The 19,600-nt window shown below is 46.1% G+C and overlaps 1 protein-coding gene across 4 annotated transcripts in view; it reads right to left on the reverse strand.

The window, feature by feature from the left end:
• Positions 1-290: 290 nt before the first annotated feature.
• Positions 291-19,600, reverse strand: part of EIF2B3 (eukaryotic translation initiation factor 2B subunit gamma) — a 100,102-nt gene continuing 80,792 nt past the window's right edge. For 2 of the 4 annotated variants that reach the window (XM_030494521.1, XM_030494522.2), the window contains 2 exons: positions 12,022-12,125; positions 291-509 (listed from right to left, as the gene is read on the reverse strand). In XM_030494521.1, the coding sequence (XP_030350381.1) occupies positions 457-509; positions 12,022-12,125 (157 nt within the window). In that variant the 3' untranslated portion in view covers positions 291-456. Of the gene's footprint in view, positions 510-12,021; positions 12,126-16,838; positions 16,933-19,600 lie in introns of those variants that run through there. The other 2 variants (XR_003992599.1, XM_030494525.1) reach the window with 2 other exon arrangements.

Genomic DNA, 19,600 nt, shown 5'->3' on the forward strand with positions numbered 1-19,600 from the left:
AGAGCAGCCTTCATTACGGCTGCGTCCCGCTGCCCGCCTGCTGCGTTGATGAGATGCACCAGCCGCACCCCGAGCGGTCTCTCCCAGGCTCGGGGACGGTGGTGCAGGGCCACAGGGACGTGGTTTACATCGCAGGGAGGGCGGCTAAGTCATTCTTTGGAGTGGGCACAGCCTGTGTGGTCCCTTCTGCTGGAAAAGTACAGTGCGTTCGGCGGGCGCAGGAACCGATATTACCCGGCACAAACCCGCGTGCATCCCAATGAGGGGGGAAGGGCTGGCGGACACACCGCTCTGCAAATACTGCTTTATTAAGATATATAAATATAAAGCTGCACAGGAAAGGAGCAATGACAGGGTAAACCGTGCCAGTACTGATGTGTATGGATGATCTTACGATGCTCGAACATCTGGTTCTGCTGCTGGCTTCCATAAAATCATCTTTAAAACCTACTCGGGTTATATCTCCATCAGCTGTTCGGTGCCCACAATGACTTCATTAACATGTTTGGCTGAAAAGAGAGAGAGGGAGGAAAAGAAGAGGAATTGAGTTTTGCCACAGTGCTTCAGACCTCGCATTTTTCAAATCTGCAACTATAAAACAAATGAGAAAAGCAGATTCTGGGGAAGCTCAAACACGGATTCGCCGCCTTTCTGTGGGCTCCAGCGTCAATCCGGCAGCATCCCACACACATGGCAAGAGCCTAAACAACTGACTAAACATCAGGAGGTTTCTCTAATGAGTTTTCACATGTATGTGTCACTGCCAAACAAGAGAGCCCTGACGGAAGTCACAGCTGCTGCTGACAGGTGTAATCCTTGGTTGAGGCAAAGAACCAGCCACATCCGATGCAGAGATGTGACATAAAATTAGAGACCAGTAATGCACCCGGCCCTGAAGAGCGCTCTGTGCCCTCAAACTGCATGGAGGTTGGGGAGGAGAGGGGCTGCTCAGCACCAGGGCCATCACGGAAGCAGGGTGAGATCCTCTCAGCAATCCCAGCTCAACCTGGCAGCTTAAAAATAAGAACTTTTATTTATTTTTTAATTTAAACCTGACTTCTCCCTCCTAAATAAACCTCTGGATGGAGCCTCTGCAAAAGTATCCATGTGAAGCAAGGTCTCTGAGCACAGTTATCACCTCTGAGGGGAACAGTGGACAGCCCTCCTCAGATTCCTTGTGGAGGAAGTATGTTGGAGGGGCCATTTCCACAAGGTCACTCCTGTGCCTGTTCCCAGGAGCTCTGCACGGCCCCAGTGGACACATTCATGTGCCAGTCCCTGCCCCAGCACTGTTAATGCACTGTACTGAAAGAGCCTTCCCTTTAAAATGCAAAAGCAGCTTGCCAGGGAAGGACTGCAAATAAGGGATCTGAGGCCAAAATAATAAAAACACGTAACTGAAAGCCCAGTGCCTAAAAAACCCCCCAAGCATGTGGCCTCAGAGCATGACACAAAGCTGGTGCGCTCGAAGTGGGTGTCCTCAGGGTAACACAGGGGGAGGTGATGAATCTAAATTGCTCTCTGGGAGCTCAACACCTATTCAGGTAGAGCTCAGGTGGTTTGACCCATGCCCTTAGGCTCTCCATCTCCCCTTCTGCACATTAGGAATAACAATTGGCTCTGGAGCCTGGGATAAAGCATGACGGCCTGTGAGGTGCTGGGATACACTGATGGAGGCTGTGTTGTCTCCCACACCTTACAAGCAGTGGGGGTGGATAGCCGAGGATAATGGAAAGAACTGGTTGTGTTTTATTTACCCACCTAAAACTCCTCCCCTCAGGGGAGTGGATTTTGCAAGACTGCTGCAAAACAACAAACATGCCACCTTTGGCTAAATGAAGAAATTCCTGGCAATCCCCAAGCTGGCCCGGCCAACACGATGCTTCTCTTGGTTTAAAATTCAAGGCATTATCTTTGCACCATGCAAACCAGTGCTCCAGAAAAGGTCTGATCAAAAACTGCCCTACAAACTCCAAGGAATATTGGACTGTGGCAAGATAATTTCCCAATACAACCCCAACCCTACAAACATATGGGTCCTGCTGTCTCCTCAGCCCAGGCAACAGTGGGTTAGCCACATGACCTTCTTAGAGAGACCCTTCGTGAAAGCAAGAATAAGGGGATCAAGGAGCTCTATCTCATGTTTAGCATCAGATCGAGTCATTTAGTTCTTTGCTCAGGGTATTTAGCGACAACTGATAGTGAATCCTGGAGCCTCATGCTAACATCCTGGAGCTCAAAGTTGGAACACGGAGCCCCATCTCCAGCAGTTTGGGCAGGATGAGCAGAGGTGGATGCAGTGCTCAGGAAAAAGAGGGACTGACTGTACAAGTGCCAGGTGCAAGTGTGATGTAGGTAGCACCACACAACCTCTCCAGCACAGCTCTGCCAATAGCCCCAAGTCCAGCCTTCAGCACCTCTCTCCTCCCGTCCTGGACCCCACACAGCTTTGCCAAGGTACCTCAAATCCAACCTGCAGCACTTCTTGCTATAACATTCCTCACCCCCAACAACTTTCCCAATATATCTCAAACAGGCCCTGTAGCAACTCCTGTGACTCCATTCCTGAACCTCCTCCAAGCAGACTACCTATCATGTTGATTTCTATGATGTGAATAAGACCCTGGCTACCATCCAGTGAGAGTAATTACGTTATGCCTCTGCAGATTAAACATGCCTTCATCTAGGCTTATAAAGAGCCATGTCAATTTATGGGTCTATATATAGGTTATCTGTAGCAACACTTTTTAATGAGGAACTTCTTGCTTTGCTTCAGACAGCATCTTGCACTGCCCTAAACATGCAGAGCTGGGATGGGTCCTGTCACATACTTTGTTGCAGAGGTGGTATCATCTGTTTGTATTTTGCACTGACATGCTTGTAGCTGACTTGTATCTTGCATTTTACACCTGATGAGTCCAAAAGACTTTTTGAGAGTGGGCAAATAAGAGCACTTCCATTTTACAGATGGGGAAACTGAGGCAGCACTGAGTTTAAGTAGCCAAAGGCACATGGGAAATCAAAGCATGCATTCCCTCATCTCCCACCCTCTGCCTGTTTCATCTCCTTGACTTGTGCTGCCCAGATTCCCCAAAGTGGGCACACACAGCCTGCCTGGTATGTCACTGCTACCTCAGAGACTCGCATGAAATCACCGAACTCATTTCTCCTTGCACAGGCTAAAAGAAAACACATGAATGTGCCTGCCTCAAATCTTCGAGAAAGTGTTTAAGTGATAAAGGGGAATGGTTTTGCTAGAAACAAAGCCCGATTCCGCACCCCGAGGGGATGCGATAGGCAGATAAGGATTCAACCTGCTTCCCTCTTCCCTTCCCAAAGCCCTCCTTGTGGAGGGAAGGGAATTCAGACTCCACCGTGTGTGCCAGAGAGCTGAGCTGCGGATAGCGTTTCATTATCAGCGGTGGCTGCCAGTTGCCAGTGGCTCTGGCTGGTACCAGCAAGCTCAGTTCATGCAGAAACTCTGCCTGAAACTCTGGGGGAGGAGGGAGAAGTACCTCACATGCTTAGCTGTTCAGCTCCCTTCTCCTTCCCCAGCTCCCCATTAGGGATTTCTTACCAGGCTGCCTTTTATCTGACACTGGCAGGGTTACAGATGCATTCAGCCCACAGAGAAAGAAGCGGGATTAGAGAAAGGACTTTCAGAAAGCCTTAGAGTTGGACTCTGCAACCTTAAATCATGTTCAACTAGATCTTCTCAGATTGGGAGCATCTGGTGCTAAGCAAATCCAGAGCTGATCAACACATTCAACCTTCCTGATTAGCACTTTGCTTCAACTTGCTGATGCAGCCCAGCCTGAAGCCAGCCTGGGCGCTTGAACCCAGAATCCACAGAGACTTTACTGAGTCTAAATCAAAAACCTGTCACTCGTTATATATGCGTTCCTGCTTTGGAAGACATTTGTTTACACATACTGTACACTAGCCCCTTAAAAACATACGCACAAGGCGAGCTGGGGAGCAGCGTGCAGCTTTTGGTGCTTGGCTAAAAACAAATTGTAATGCAAATAAACAGAGGGGCGGAAATGACTGCACACAGGCCAGCACAAACCCCACCAGCACCCGGGGACCCCCGCTCCCCAGCCTTCCTGGCAGGTTCCTGCCAAGCTGCTCACAGAAAGGGGATGCCGGAGCATTCCTTTAAAAGCCATGTGAAAGCATCTCCTTGTTGTTTGCTCAATTAGCCCCAGACAGATTGCTGCTGCTGCTGCTGGTGGCAACGCTGGGTTGTAAAGGAGGAGGGGAAGGAGGGGAAAGGGAGGGGGGGGGAAAAGGGAGAGAGGGGGAAAAAAAAAGGGTTAGGGCCTAGGCCCAGGACCACCACGAAGTTCCAGCCCTCAGGGGCTCCAGAAAACGTTCAGTTTACTCACTCAATTACATACACTGTTTTATAAACCCTTTAAAATAAAATAGAAAACAGTCCCTGGCACAGAATTACTGCTCTATTATACAGCAGTGATGAAAGCCACTGCTGTGTATTTGCTCTCTTTAAAGCAAGAGATAGTTTAACTTAAAAAACGAGGCGGGGGGAGGGGAGGCTGCAGAAACGCATGCACGAAAACACGCTGTGGGTGGTTCCTACCACATTCACCCAGGACAGAAAGGATCAGAGAGTGGGAGAGAAGAGCAACTTGTCTCTGCAGTGATGGTTGGCCCTGGAAAAGCAGCCAGGTTGGGAGGGGGGGGAAAGGAACTAAAGGGGCTTAAGGGGATGGGAAGCAGCTGAAGCTTGACTCTGGGAGGCTGGAGGGTGTTTTAAATTACATGTAGAGATAAAGAAGGGAAGCAGGTGATGGGGGCTGATTTGTTTGTGTTTACAGAGCAGTGGGGCTTTCCAGTCAAGGCCTGCTCGTTCCGCAGCTACGCTTTACTTACGCGATCACTGGAGATCAGGGGTGACCACGCTGTGGCCCCAAAGGCCAGCAGTGCCTCACAGGTTTCTCCTAAGTGCCACGTCAGCCAAGCCTGCGGGTCTCTGGAGCGATGCTCCCCATGAGCTGTGTGCCCTTGCTGCTCCCAGGGGTGGGATGAGCAGCTCACCCCATGGGCATTGGGAATAGGGTGGTGGTAGCTTCACATAGATCAGCTCTAGCCCATAGCTGGGTCTCCAGCCCATGGAACAGGCAGGCGGCAGAGACCTCACCCCAGCAACCACCCTGTGCACAGTGCCAGTGCTCACCAGTTCAGCCGAGGCTTTTCTCACAGTTCAACCAGTATTAACCCCTTTGCCCTGAAACCCGTCTAGGGAATAGATATGTCTTGGGGGCGTAAAGTAGAGGCAACACTGAATTCAGTGCCTGAAGAGAGATGAATTTACTGTAGCTTGCAGCAGATGGATGGCGGAGCATAAGAGAGGTGTATGGGAAAGTGATCAGTCAGGGACTTAGGAGAAAGGTTAGTAAAGGATAAAGGAGACCATGAGCTGGGGATGTACCTGAGATAGTAAGCTTCTCAGGGAGGGGGGGCACACTTGAAGTCCTAGTACTGGGGCAGAGTCCTGGCAAAGTGTTTAAGAAAGGGACTGGATTGTACTGATCAATGTGCTCCTGTGAGCTATCACCACCTCACAGCAAATGCAAGCAGGGATCTCAGAAATGTCAGTCTGAAAGACTGTCCACACTTCCTGCCAAGATGGCAAAGATGCCGTTATCTGCCTGGACACTGCTGCCTGCTGCGCTGGGTGCAAGCAGAGGTCCCTTTCCTTTCTCAGCGTCCTTTGGGGTGTTCTTCCTGGCTCTTTCATGTGGCTGGGCTCTAGCAGAGCACAAGTGGTTATTTTCTCTGCGTGGAGCATGTAAAAATATTTCCACAAGGTTACGAACTGCTGCCTTATGGGTAGGCTTCACAATCGACATGCTGCGAATGTGGCAGCTCGTTTAACCCGCTCACTCGGGAAGCCTGAACTTCCCTGGCCAGGAATGACAGTGTGCACAAGTGTGACAGTCCCCAGCGGCACAGGGGAGGTTGAAGCGTTGCTGGATGGATATTCTAGGGAAGTTTTATGCCACTGCTAAAGCCAGAACTCATAAACCATTTTTATACAACTTGGAAAAGAGGCTTGTTAGGATCAGTTAGAAATGTAGTCACTGCAGTGTCACTGAGACAAAAATGACAACCATTTAAGAGATGCCTGTTTTAACTGCCAACAATACCTTTGTCACAGACACTCAGTAGTTAAACTACTTTAGGGAGCAAATCAGTTTTGCTATAAATTTACACCATTCCTACATCATCTCCAGCTCATCTTGCACCACAGTGCACAATATACATGTGTGCACTGTTTAGTCTGTGTCTGTTCTTCATGAGCTTTCCTAACTCCCATCTGTGCTGCAGCATGCTTTCTGATCCCGACCTTGTGTTGTGCTAAGTGTTTTCAGTTCCTGAAGACTTCACCAGGAGGTACTCAGCATCTTGCAAGAGCAGATGCTCACCCCTACTTGAATGCAGAGCACCAGAAAGTCCCTCAGTTCCTTCCTGTCCCTATCCTGCTAAATCTTGGCTGGGGAGAAGCACCCTCACAAGCAGTCACGCATTCACATGTAGAGGTTTCATAAACTGTACCTGCCTTCAGAGGATGACATTAGAGAAAAATGTGCTCTTTGGCCCTCATTAAAATAAAACAATCTTTCTCTGTTTCATTGAGAAGTCCTAGGACTTGGAACAGGACTTGGAAAATGATTGGAAACGGGAGCCAGTCCTTACTGGATATGTGCCTTTTTCTGTTCTTGTGAGAAACCACAGAGTTTTGGCTATGTGATAAGCCTCTGGAAAAAAAAAAAAAAAAAAATCTCAGTTTGCACGTGTTCTCAGGAGGGCAGCTAAAAGCTCCAGAGACTCTGTCTGCAGTGAGCACTCTCGACCATGGAAGCGCGGGAGGAAGGCAGGGCTTCCCCCACACTTGTAACCCTGCTTTATGGACCAGTGCAGTGCTCAGAACCGCTTCCCTCCTATGCCCAGAACGATCCTGCCTGGGCATGATGGCAGATGGAAAGGGATGCAGTCTGACCCAAAGCAGTCAGGGGGAAAGTGCCAGATGGGAAATGGAGCATGGGACTGTCAGGCAAGGGGACTGGAAATAGCAGAGGAGGAGTCAGGTGGATGTCTGGCAATAACCAAGTAAGAGGGAAAACCAAGACTCTCCATGTGAGAAAGACTAGAGGAAAAACCAAAGAGAAGACTAGGAATGGGATGACTCTGGTCCTGGGACAATGACATAGCAGGGACCTGTGAAGTGAGGATCATGTAGGACATACGAGGTGTAGTTAGGGCTCAATGGCCGATGCTGGAAACAGGAACAGTAAAGCCTATAGTAACTACAGCCTTCTCCTCCCAGCACCAGGAGGGGATTTGAGGGCTGCTGATGCCCACGGGCGCCTGTGAAATCTCCTGCAAAGAGTTTCTCTTGTCCCACTGCAGATCCAGCTCCTCTTAATGAAGATGATCCATCGCTATCAGTTCCCATCAGCTGAAGCAGCAGAAAGCAGCACAGTGGAGTTCAAGTTTCTGACACTGCTAATGGTCCGTGCAAGGGCCAATCCTGCATAATAAAACTTTTCTTGTTTCTTTTTTCAGTGGACTGAACCTTCCCTCCCTACATTCACAAAGAAAATGCTAAGGCTAAAATGTCAAGTCTGTAATAGCTAAGAAACGCCACATGTAACATGCAACTTCAGCACTTAAGTTGGCCAGTCCAGATGAATGGGTACATGATTGGAATCTCCCTGTCTCTCAGGTCTCTGTAAAATAGAGAAAAAACCAACCACGTTCAAATTGAGGAGGTGAAACATGAAGTTGTTAACAGTTGTGAAGCATTAAGATGACAAATGTTGCAGAAAAGCCATAGAAAGGAAGGATCTTGTCTCTTGCATAGTGTACGGTAATTAAGGTTTCAGACACAAACTGAAACAAGACAGGAAAATGAGGAATATGGAAAACCCCCGCATTCAGCAAGCACTACTCATTCTGGATGCTGACTGTGTCAGAGCACCAAGGAAAATAAAAATATATGGTGGCATAAAAACTGCACAGGAACAAGCACCCTGAAGTTCTAGTCTACAGCCTGACCACAGAGGTAATGCTGCTACTAAGTTTGTGCCAGGATACCAAGCTAAGATTACATCAGCATCCTGAATGCTGGTATTTTTTCCCTTTCTGAACATACGCTTTGTGGCAACAACACTCCTGTAATGCACTTTTTGGATGTGCAATGACTCGAGCTGTCCCTAAACAACAGTGGCTCCATAATTCCCAATGCACATAAAACATCCCTGCCCCAACAACAACAGAGATGAGGGTGAGAGAGAACATGGTGAGTTTTATGTCAGTTTTGCTAGTTCTAGCCTGTGTGTGTGTGTGCCTTTACCATCTCTGTTCCTGGTATTGCTTTGAAGAAAGGTTAGGCCCTTTACTGTGTATGCCTCTTCCCAGATAACCTATACCAGATGTATAATGTACTCCCTGCTGAATCTGGCCTAGAGACTCCTTTGGGAACTGTACTTGCTGACTCTAGGGCTCATCTGACTCCTCGACTGACCCATCATCAGCACTCCCTCCCCCTAGTCCTACTTCAATGAGTGGATGCTGCTTTTGAGCTCCTCTTTTAAAAGAGGTTCATCAAAAAGGCTGGAGCATGATTCTAATAACTGTCCTCGAAACAGTGATTGAATGCTCTGTGCAATTAAGTTCTTTCAGAACTGCTGCCTGCCATTTCCTACCCCTTTAATAATTACCTCCTTTTTCTTAGGTACCAAAGTGTTTTTCAAACTGCTACCTGTGTGAGGTAGCTTCACAAAGCCCATCTGTTAATTCTCTGCTGGCAAATTCCTTAAAGTATCAAAGAGGAAGGAAAGTGGATGCTTCCTAAGCATGGTAATAAAAGCAGTAGGAAGAGAATAGTATGACTCTCAGGAGACATGGCTTGCAAATCCAGAAGTTTAATAAAACTCCATACCTTGACTTTAACAGAGGCACTTAAAAGTACCATCTCTGGCCAGTGCTGTGATGGGGCTTAAGTTAATGTGAGACTGGGACATCATTGCTGACAGTTACCTGCCCCCTCCTGTGTCTCTAACTTTCTTTTCAGGGTGAAAATACTAAGCTGCATCTGATCTACCCCAGTAACCAGTGTTGGAGTGTTCCCTCTAGTTAGGTGTCCAGAGCTTTGCCAAGCCCATTATTAAGTGATGAGGTCTCCCACCATGTCCCCAGGGAGATTATCCCACAGCCTACCAGACCACATCGTTAGGAAAACGTTCCAGATAGCCAACCTAAATTGTGTTTAATTCAACCCCATTACTCCCAGCTGTACCATTTGGACCACCCTAAATATGCCCATACTCTTACACAGAAGGAAAAGGATGAGAGCTGGTTTGAGTTACGTTTGCCTATCATTTGTGGTAGCTGTTCTCCTGCCATCCTCCTTGCATGGGACTGGAGTTCATTTCTGAAAGGAGGTCAGTGCACCACTGGCTCAAAGAGCTCCTGTACCCCGAGCAGCATGGCCAGGACTCGTACAGCAGAGCAGGGAGCACACAGCCAGTTCTGCAGCAAAGTCAACTGTGGGATTTGCTTGGGGCTGTGTAGGATGATTCAGGGATATTTCTACCTTTGATGAATCCTGGCTGATGCTCTGGAATAAGGGACTGCTGTATTTCTACTTTTTTCATGTTTCTGGGAAGGTGTATGCAGCTTTGCTGAGGAGATTTTCTAGCATGTAACTCCCAGACTAGGGTCAGCAGCCAGCTGCTACTGCTTACGTCTGCTCAAGTGTGATCAGCTTGCAACAAAAGGTGGCTCCAACCCAAAAGAAAGAGGTTTTTTTTTCTCTAACCTGGCCATGGAAGCTCGAGTTTGAAGAAGGAAAACTTACCAAACAGAACAACACAGCCAAAGTCTTGATGAAAGGAGGAATATGGAAACAGACTTTACAGGGCCACACCAAAAGCTTGGCACAAGATACAGGAAGTCTTGGGCAGGGGAAAGGAAGTCATGGCATGCTTTCACAGCGAAAAAGAGAGGGCCCAGTTTACTACAGGACCAGCCAAGGTCAGAAGAGACACACTGGGCTGGAAAGACTCCACAGTTCAGGAAGTAGTCATGAACTTTGCAGGCAGATCCCAGACCACCGAGGAGAACCTGACCCCCAGCCCAAAGAAATTCCAAAATGGTTAGGAAACTGAGGCAGGGAAATGAACTGAGGCTTTATTATTTTTTCTTGCTCAGCATAATGGTGTATTCATGATCTACCTGAATGTGTCTTTGCTAATGTCAATCATAGGTTTCTGAACAGTTTAACTAGAGGGCCCTCATTAAGAAGGGGGACTTATTAAAAAGTGGGACCCATTAGGCTTTGGAGAGGTGAGCAGGCAGTAGACTACAAGAATAGGCAAATGAACCACAGGTTACAGCTCCATTACTCTCCCTGCAAATACATCTACAGACCCTGAAAAATATTCAGACAAGGACAATCACGAAGAACGCATGATTTCCATACTAAAACCAACCAGACTAGGATCTGCACCCTGGAAGAGACTACTGAAGCAGATGTGAGCGAGGTCAAAGGGTGATATTTCTGTTTGATAAAAGCTACTAAAGAAATCAAACATATTCCTATTTCCTAAAATATTAGCTAAAGCCACACTCTGTCTCCTCACAGTTCATGCTGCAGGTTAACAACCAAACATGACTTGATTCAGCTCTCCTAGTGATTCATGCAGACATGGCGCTTAGGGACATGGTTTAGTGGGGGACTTGGTAGTGTGGCAGTGGTAGGTTAATGGTTGGACTTACTGATCTTAAACGCCTTTTCCAACCTAAATGATTCTATGATTCTATGTTCAGGCATCATAAACAGTGCAAATCTTCAGTGATAGGGGGGCCGTGAACACCGCAAAGGCCACTGATTCAGACTCATGTGATGGGCAAAGCCATGAGCAGGCACAGACTCTGGTATACAGGAACCAAGACCACAGTCCACAGAACACTCACTGGGTGTTTCTGACAGTATCCGAGACTTGCAACTGCAAGATCAATACTTTGTTTTCACAAGTCTTTTTTACTTTTAGTTTCAATTTAAAGGCAAATTTGTCATATGCATAGCTGGCAATAGGCTACTCTATACTACATTAAGTGCAAACCCTGCTCTGTATCACAACACAATTGGGAATCCACCCATAAAGACAAAGCAAGCAAACAAATCTTGATCTGAGTAAATAATTTCACATGGAGCCTGCAAAGGAACTCACTTTTGTCCTCAGTCCACACCCTAAAGTGAGGATCTGCCAAACCCCAACAATAAATATTCATTAAAAGCCCTCTGCTTGGGATGCAGTCACTGAGACAGCCATTTCCTGCCCATTATCTCTTAGGGCAGGAAATCAACAGTTCCACTCAGGCGGTTACCACCGAGCCCTCCCCACGCACACTTCCAACGGATGGCTTAACTTTGCCCAAATGAGGGCCATGTAGTTGTAATCTCTCTGAAGTCCCAAAACAGCATTTCATAGCAGTAAAGCAGATCTGAACGTAGCTGCCCTTGTATTTAGTACTGAGCACAGCAGCTCCTGGTATGATATTCCACGTCAAGCTCTTGCTTGGAGCAAGGTGAACGGGAGCATGCTGGCAATGTGGGTTGGTGGAGAAGGATGTCTGTGTGATCAGTAATTCGACCGACAAAGATTACTAGTCCAAATAACGGCTCCTTCTGCTGAGGACAACTCCAGGCTGATCTAATTGTGGTCTCTGGGAAAAGATTGTCTTAGCACCCAATCTTTCTTCATAACAACAACAGAGCTTTTCTGCCAACTTCAGAGGAGCAAGTCCCTGAAGTACTCTTATGCCAAGAAGCTGTACTTTCCATGAAAAACAAATCCCAATATTATAGGACACCACGCTGTAGAGCTGCCACTGCTTACTGGCACTTCATGAAGAAGCAGGAGTAAAAACCTCAAGGAAGAATTTCTGAAAATGATACAAAGGCACTGTAAATACAGCTCTGCTGCTTACCTTTGGTTTCCAGCCTCTGATCGCTTCCAACCAAACAGTCTTTGATGTCTGCACCCTTCTCTATCACGGCGTTATGACAAATGACACTGCCCTGAAGACAGCACCTACAAAACAAACACAAAGTATAGCAAGAAAATAATTTAAAATGACAGGTACAAAACAAAGGTATCTATCAGGATATCTAATGAGCCTGTGACATGATCCTGTAAGTAGGTTCAGTTCTCTCTTTTCTTGGGAACTCCACTATTCTTCTCCTGATCCTCACACCCAGTTGCTGGAAAAAATTAAATGCCAGCTGTTAGAATGGGTTTGCAAAAAAGGGATTCCAGTTTTCCTTCCTGTTAGAACAGCTTTCCTCTACATTGCCTTAACAGAATGAATACTGCCAGAGGATTTCATAGACAGGACGCTGGCCTGGGACGTGGGACCTGGATCTGGTTTTGTATTTTCCACAGACAGTTTGGGTAACTACAGCAGTGGGTTCTCTGCTCAGCTCCCCGGTTAGAAAGAGAAGCTGCAGCCCAGTCCTTCCCTATGAATTTTTCTGAGAAGTTTCCTGTGTTCCAGCTTGCCAGGCACTAAGGAAGGGTTGGGAGAAGGGGCAGTTCAATACCTCAGCTGGTTGCCTTTGTTCATGTTGCATTCAAGCACCCAAACATGATTACTTTGCACTAAACCAATGAACCTCACACTGGACCTGCTCTACCTGCCTTGGGTATCTTCACACTCACTTTGACACCACAAAATCTGAAATGCTACACAGGATGGAACTTTATCAAAAGTCACCTTCTTCCAAAATGTATTTGAATCTGTGATAACCAGCTTTCACATCTGCTAATCTGATTGTCCAGATACGAAAGAAATTCAGAGGCCAAATGCTGGCTTTGTAACTCCTCTGTTGAGGAATGCTCAGTGAGTTTGGTCTGAGCCCCTCCATGCAGCAAAATGGGAGTTGTGAATCTTTACTAGTGTCAGTGATGTGTCCTGAAGTGCTCTTCGCTCAGCACCATGAGTACTGTTAAATGGTATTAAATTTCTTCCAAAGCTACAGAGAAAAAAAAATAGCTATGATGCAAATGATCTGTTTCCTTATTTTCACATGTGCAAAGATAGGGAGGAGGACACATTGTCATTGAAGTACACAAAATTTGATGGCACCAAGCTAAGAAGTGTCTAAAAATACTAACACACATCAAAACCAGCTGATTGGGAAGAAGGTGTAAGAGAGATCTGTAACCCCAGAGAGATGCAGGTCATCTGCTCCCCCATATTAACCTTGCTGTGAACCATGGCATCTCATGTCTTCTCCCCAGTATTTCTGCTAATATTACAACAACTGTGAACAGTCTTGCTATCCTCAGTCAGACAGCTGATCTCAGTCATGACTTTCTGCATGGTGGGTGCCACAGTTCAATGACCTGCAGCCATTCCCCATCTTGGTCACAGGCATCACCATTACTCATTGCACTAGTGAAACACAGCCGCACCACACCATCAGGCTGCCCCATGGCCAGAACTGCTACCCTGGAGTCTGAACTAACAGCATAGAGGCGTTTTGGTATCAGGTCAAAGCCCTGAGCCTCCATTCTGTACTGAAAGGAGAGCTAGCTGGCTGTGGTCCTCAGGAGAAGAGAGAAACATCACTCCTCATTCCAGATTGCTGATCCTAAAATTAATTCCTACTATTTTCCTGCTCACACATCATTATTATCTAGTGTACAGAATGTGCCATTAAACGTATTACGATTCTGCTGCTTGTGTGAGTCAGAGCAGAAACCATCTGCCCCACAAATCCAGCATTAATTCTGCAGGAGTAAAAGCAATAAAACCGGACCTCAGTTGCAGTGGTTAGCAGTTACGACCCCCCTTGAACAGACTGTCCCCTCTGAACAATTATTCTCTTAACTCACTTAAACTCCCCCTCCTCTGACCTATAAGGAGGCAACATGAGCAATTATTCCACGAGTAACCAGCTCAGGTTGCCTTGGCAAGGTTTTTACTAACATGTTAATAAGATAAAAAGCGGCAAAGATACACAGCAGACCCCTGCCTGCCTTTGCTCTCACACTGTCACGATCTGCTTCCTTTCCAATGGCTTCATGTGCCCGCGCAGCAGCTCAGGCCATCGTCTTGCGCAAGAGCAATCACTGAGAGCAACTCTGTTTGTCTTCCTCTAGGCAGGAACGGCTGCCCACCGCTGCCATCCTGACTTGGCTTTCAGCAGGACTGGCGAGGGCAATGGGAGAGGTTGCTCATTTCCCACTGAAATGGCTCCCATCCAAAACGCACACTCCAAAAGACCTCCTCCTGAGCCAGTCACATGAGAGCCTTCCCCTGCAAACTTTAAGGTTCCCACCATCTATCACGTCTTCTGAGCATGAGAGCAGCTGTGAGTGCACTACACCTCTCAGCATTATCCTCATGCAGGAGGATATTCCCCAACAGAGAGCAGATTTAAGCTGCTGGTCTGGAGTTCAGGCTGGAGAATACTGGATGTGTGTTCAGAGCCTTTTTGGGGATAGTTTTTCAGCTAGCATTGTAACCAAGAAACTGCTGATGACATTAACATCAAAGATAAGGGAGGTTCCTGCCAAACCATTTGTTGGGAGGGACAGGCCAGGGAACCAAGATGAACTTGTCTGTGCCAGGTGTTTGCAAACCAACCCTTCCCCAGTGCCAGGGTAAAACAAAACCCAAGAACTCCACCACCCCGGGAGTTTCTTAAAACTTATAAACCCAACCAACTGCAGGAGTTCTAAAACCATACTTGATGCTCAGATTACCCCAATCACACAAACCAGCAGCGAATCCGGCTTTTATTGCTCAAGTGGAACAAAACTTCAAGAGATAAAAACACAATTTGTGGGTGTTCCCTTCACCCGCTGACAGATGTAACACAGCCATTTTGAAACCACTTGTAAATGCCTTTTTTTTTTTCCCCAAGAAGTATGTTATAAAGCCTGCCAAGAGAAGTATTTTGTGTGTTTATTTAATTTTTACTATTTTTTTAAGTTGAAGAGTAAGGAATAAACTTTTATTCTCTTACAGGGTAAGAATCACATCTTGGGGCACTCTGCTACATTCTCCTTGGCTAAACAGCCACCATGGTTCCTGCCTTGCTTAACAATTAGGTGCTATTAGTCCTCAAAGGTGCTCCGACAGCATCCAGCTTCATCCACATTATCGTGTGTGTGCATACATGCACATTTGATGTACTGCTTTATAATGCAAACCATATTTCTCCCACTCTCCCTGAAAACGTAGTATATTTTTAAACTTTTCAGCACGGTGAAAACGGATATCTCCTGACCTTAGAATCCAAAGAGCATGTTCAAAACCCACAAGAGGAACTAATTTGGGGCATTTGATTTATGGCCGAAATTTCAATTTGAATTTGTTTTAAGTGTAATCACAAACTGAAAGTCTGGCAGCTGGGTGTTTTTCAGAAAATAAATAAAAATACATTCAGTGTGCGTCTGCATTCTGGAGAGAGCATTTTACAAGCCCAGTCCTGTAGCGGGAACAGATGTAGCTAAGACATTAATTTGTAATACAGGTACAACGTGCGAATGGAAGCATGTGCGTGTACGTCTGTGTCTGTGCACACGTACGTGCGTGTGTCTTACAGAGGGGCTGACTTTGGGGTGGGTTTTTCTTTGGAAGTGAGAGAACAAGAGCAAAAGGAGTAGTGGCCAAGGAGGCATGGGGGGATTACAAGGATTTAGGTCTTTAAACTGCAGACCACCTAACAAGATCACTCTGAAATGCCACTAATTTCAGTTAAGGCCACAGACCTCCCTTCCTCTGCCCTCCCTCTCTCCCCCATTGTAAACAACTAATCCCAGCAGAAAACAACAGAGAGCAAAATGTACACACATTCTGCAACATTCCAGGTCCTTCTTTATCTTTTATTTATTTTTCTAAAAGGTCAGCCTATGTATGGAGGGAGGGGGGAGGGGAAGAAAGCCAAAAAACCTCAAGTCCATCTCTTGTGTGGGCTTGAAGGAAGCTGGGAGAAAGCAAAGTCCAAGAGCATACAATATGGAGCTTTTATAGCACAGCAATTCCTGGACTCGGCTTACTTTTCCCTCCCTCTATTTGTGGCAAAGTCACATAGCTTTAAACCAAAGGACAGGGTGGTCGACTACATCTGAAAGAAATGTAAAGAATTGAGAAAGAATTCCATCTCCTATCGAAATTATAAATAAGGAAGTATTAGTCCCAGAGACAGGCTGATTTATGCAGCCCTGGAACTGCTGACTTTCAGCCTGCATATCGGTCTATAAATCAAACTCGTAAATCAAGCATGTCAATTGCCGCAGCGCTGCGATACTTAGGAGAAGCGAGGCACCTACCACTGAAAGCAGGAAGATTGCCAGGGGACTGAGGTGCTGTACCCTTCTTAATTTTCTAAAGTGTAAATCTGAGATCAAACATCCTTTGCGGGAATGGGAAATCAAAATGCGCAGCGCTCAGCACACCGGGAGCAGGCTGCAGGAGTCCAAGACACAACCCCCTAATTACAGGCTACCCACTGATTATTTAGGACTCTGTGATTAAAGTGATGAACGCTCCTGGGAGAAAGGGGCTTAAGTAACTGAGGTCAAGACCTCAACTGCAGCTCTTGCCCTAGTTGTGCAAGCTTAGGAAGGTATGAATGTCACAGGTTTGCCTTACAGCAAATCTCCTGAAATGCCAATGGAAGTTATCCAGGTCTGCTAGTTTAATCCAATTGTGCCAAAACCCCGACATAATCTTTGTTGGGCAGCAAAGCAAATGAGGTGTCTAAAATGCAATGCTTAAAACTATACACTCACGAGGAAGAAAGAGCCTGGAGCACAGAGCTTAGGACAGCCTGTCGGTACTGCTCTGCCATGCCAAGAAGTTGGGTCTCTTGCTCCTCCAGATGAGCTACGGAACAGAGAGACTGATTCAGGAGTTAAAAGCAAAGGGTAACATGCCTTAGCAGCTACTTTGCTGACTGAGGGGTAACAGCTGTGGATTCCCCTGGGAGCAACATCCCATTCTGCCCTGACCAAGAAGATAACAGCTACAACAGGCACCTTCGTTACATTGAGAGGTGGCAAGGAGAAGGGTAGAGCTCTAAAACCTACGAGCAACCCCTCAAGGAATCCCCCATTAGCTAGTGAGCTGGTGGCTGGGACACATGATCACAGGAGTGAGGCACAAAGACTATGGGAAAACAGGGAAGAGACAAAAACACTACCAGCAAACTTGAGAACCCGAAATGTTGCCTTCACCAACACGCTTTATACACCAATGCATTTTTATACCAACACGCTTTTTCGCACTAACAAGTGAATTCAGGCACTGAATCTCACGATACACACTCAAGTAAATACCAAAGACTAGAATAGGTGCCAGCAGTATGTGCTATAATTTATAGATACATTTCAAAGCAAGCATTCTTAAGTGAATTTGGGCTTTGATCTCCTGTTTTTCCCCTTGGGGGTAACAAAATCATTCTACCAACCCCCCTAAATTCTTCACCCCTCTCTGATGGTGTTTTCACTAAGGAACTTGTTTCATGTCTCTTTTCTAGCCAAGCTCATCACTGTGGTATGGCTCCTTTACGCTTCTGCCCCACACCCTAAACATTTTGCATTACATATTGCATATACTTGCCAGCACTCGTATTTCCCAGTGAAAGTTCAACTGACCTTAAAGGATTGCCTCAAACCTACCTTAATGTGTTTTATTAAGTGAAACTTAGGCTGCTGGGGGAGGTCGCCTGGAAGGTTGTGCCTCACCTCTGAAACTTCAGTTAAATCCAGCTGATCTTGGAACAAACAAATTGGTGGCCTTTTATGTAGCTGCAAGCCTGAGTTTGCACACTTCAGCAAAAGCATGCTGCAAGGAGTTTGACACCAGGAAACCCCACACGCAGGGAAACTGACCTCCCTCTGGATTCTCTTTTGCAGAGTGGGAGGGCCACGTCCTGCACAATTTTACACTCAGCTGACGACTGGGAAAAGCTATCGATGTCTATGTGAAGGTAACAAAGCAGAAAATTGATATATTTGCTCCCATCTCTGGGTTTGCTTTACTTTCTCGCTAGCTGGCACTGTCAGGCTGAGCAGGGTAACTGGCACATCCAGCAGAAAGACATGTTCTTTGGGGTTTTTCAAGGGCAATTCTGGGTTGGGACCTATAGCCCTCCATAGGACGGTATTGGTTAAATCAGCTTCTGTACCATATGTTGCTAGGCTGACAAGGAAAAGGATTTTCTAAATGCCGGTTCAACCCCATAGTCCCCCTAGGAACTTACAGGCACAATCCTGGCACAATGTGATTATTTCTTCCTTTTCCATACCCAGGTTGGGGAAGATTTTCGAGAGCACCAGAGACAAACTCATATTCCCACCGAAATCCAACAGCAATCAGTTGCTCATGAAAATTCTCTATACTCTCTGATTAGACCCATGTGGCTAGCAGGAGGCAGAAGCTTATTTATAGCTCTGAAGTCAGATGTACCGCTGGCCACCTGAAGAATCAGATCAGCAGAATAAGAGGAGATGTTTTAAAATGCCACTTTTCAGAGCTGACCTGTGGTTTAAGTTCAACATTTGATGTACAAGATGCTTGGAAAATTGGGAAAAGCTCCCTGTGCTATCAGGGAAAGGAAAATTGGGAAGAGCTCCCTGTGCTATCAGGGAAACATCTGCATCTGAGATTAAAGAACAGGTGATTTATTTAAGACAGATTGATGTTCCAGGAAGCTAGCCAGGAGAAAACATTGTTTTTTTTTGAGGAGCTGCTAGTAATAATGGTTCAGACATTCACAAGATAACAGGTACTATATGAGAAATATCCTAAATACATTAGATACAGTAGAATATTACTTCAGTTTAAAGTACTGAAAAGTAGCTCAACCTTTCCTGCTCACCGGTTTCCTAGTCTGCCCTCTCTTCTTCCATTTATCTTCCTGAAAGCAAACTCTGACAGCCAGGGGTAGTGTCTCTTCAGCATCTTATACAGCATGTGCATTGAATTAAATAGTAGAATGAAAATTATGGTTCCTGACCAAAAATGTTTACAGTTTAAAACCGAGAGGTGTGGCAGAAAGGACAGAAAGTAATTGCTACATCATCGAGAGAAGAGCCCTTTTTACAGGCAAGGACTATACCTAGCTTTCTTCATACATTCATGTTTATCCATATCCATGATATACTTTATCCATATATACACTTTATCCATATATTTAAGCTGAGCATGTGCTTTTTCAGAATCAAGTTCTTACTTTTCATGTGCTTTCTGTGATACCTATTCCAATCTCATTTTTCTTTCTAGGGCTAGCATAGGTCAGGGGGGCAACTGGTGGTGGTGGGAGACAAAGTGTCCAGAAGACAACAACCATCTTAAAAAATGGTTCAAGATACAAAATGTTTGGGAATCCCAGCATAAGCAAATATTTATTTCCAGCTTTGCAAGCTATGGCGCGGGAAAGAGCTTAATCTCAGTCCTTCCCATGAGGGAATGTACTGTAAAATATATTTTACAATTTCAACAAATGTTGCCTTGGCAATAGGATTATTCCCTTGTACTGCCATTATCCAAG

The sequence above is a fragment of the Strigops habroptila genome, chromosome 8 (assembly GCF_004027225.2).
Source record: "Strigops habroptila isolate Jane chromosome 8, bStrHab1.2.pri, whole genome shotgun sequence".
NCBI classification, from domain to species: Eukaryota; Metazoa; Chordata; class Aves; order Psittaciformes; family Psittacidae; genus Strigops; species Strigops habroptila.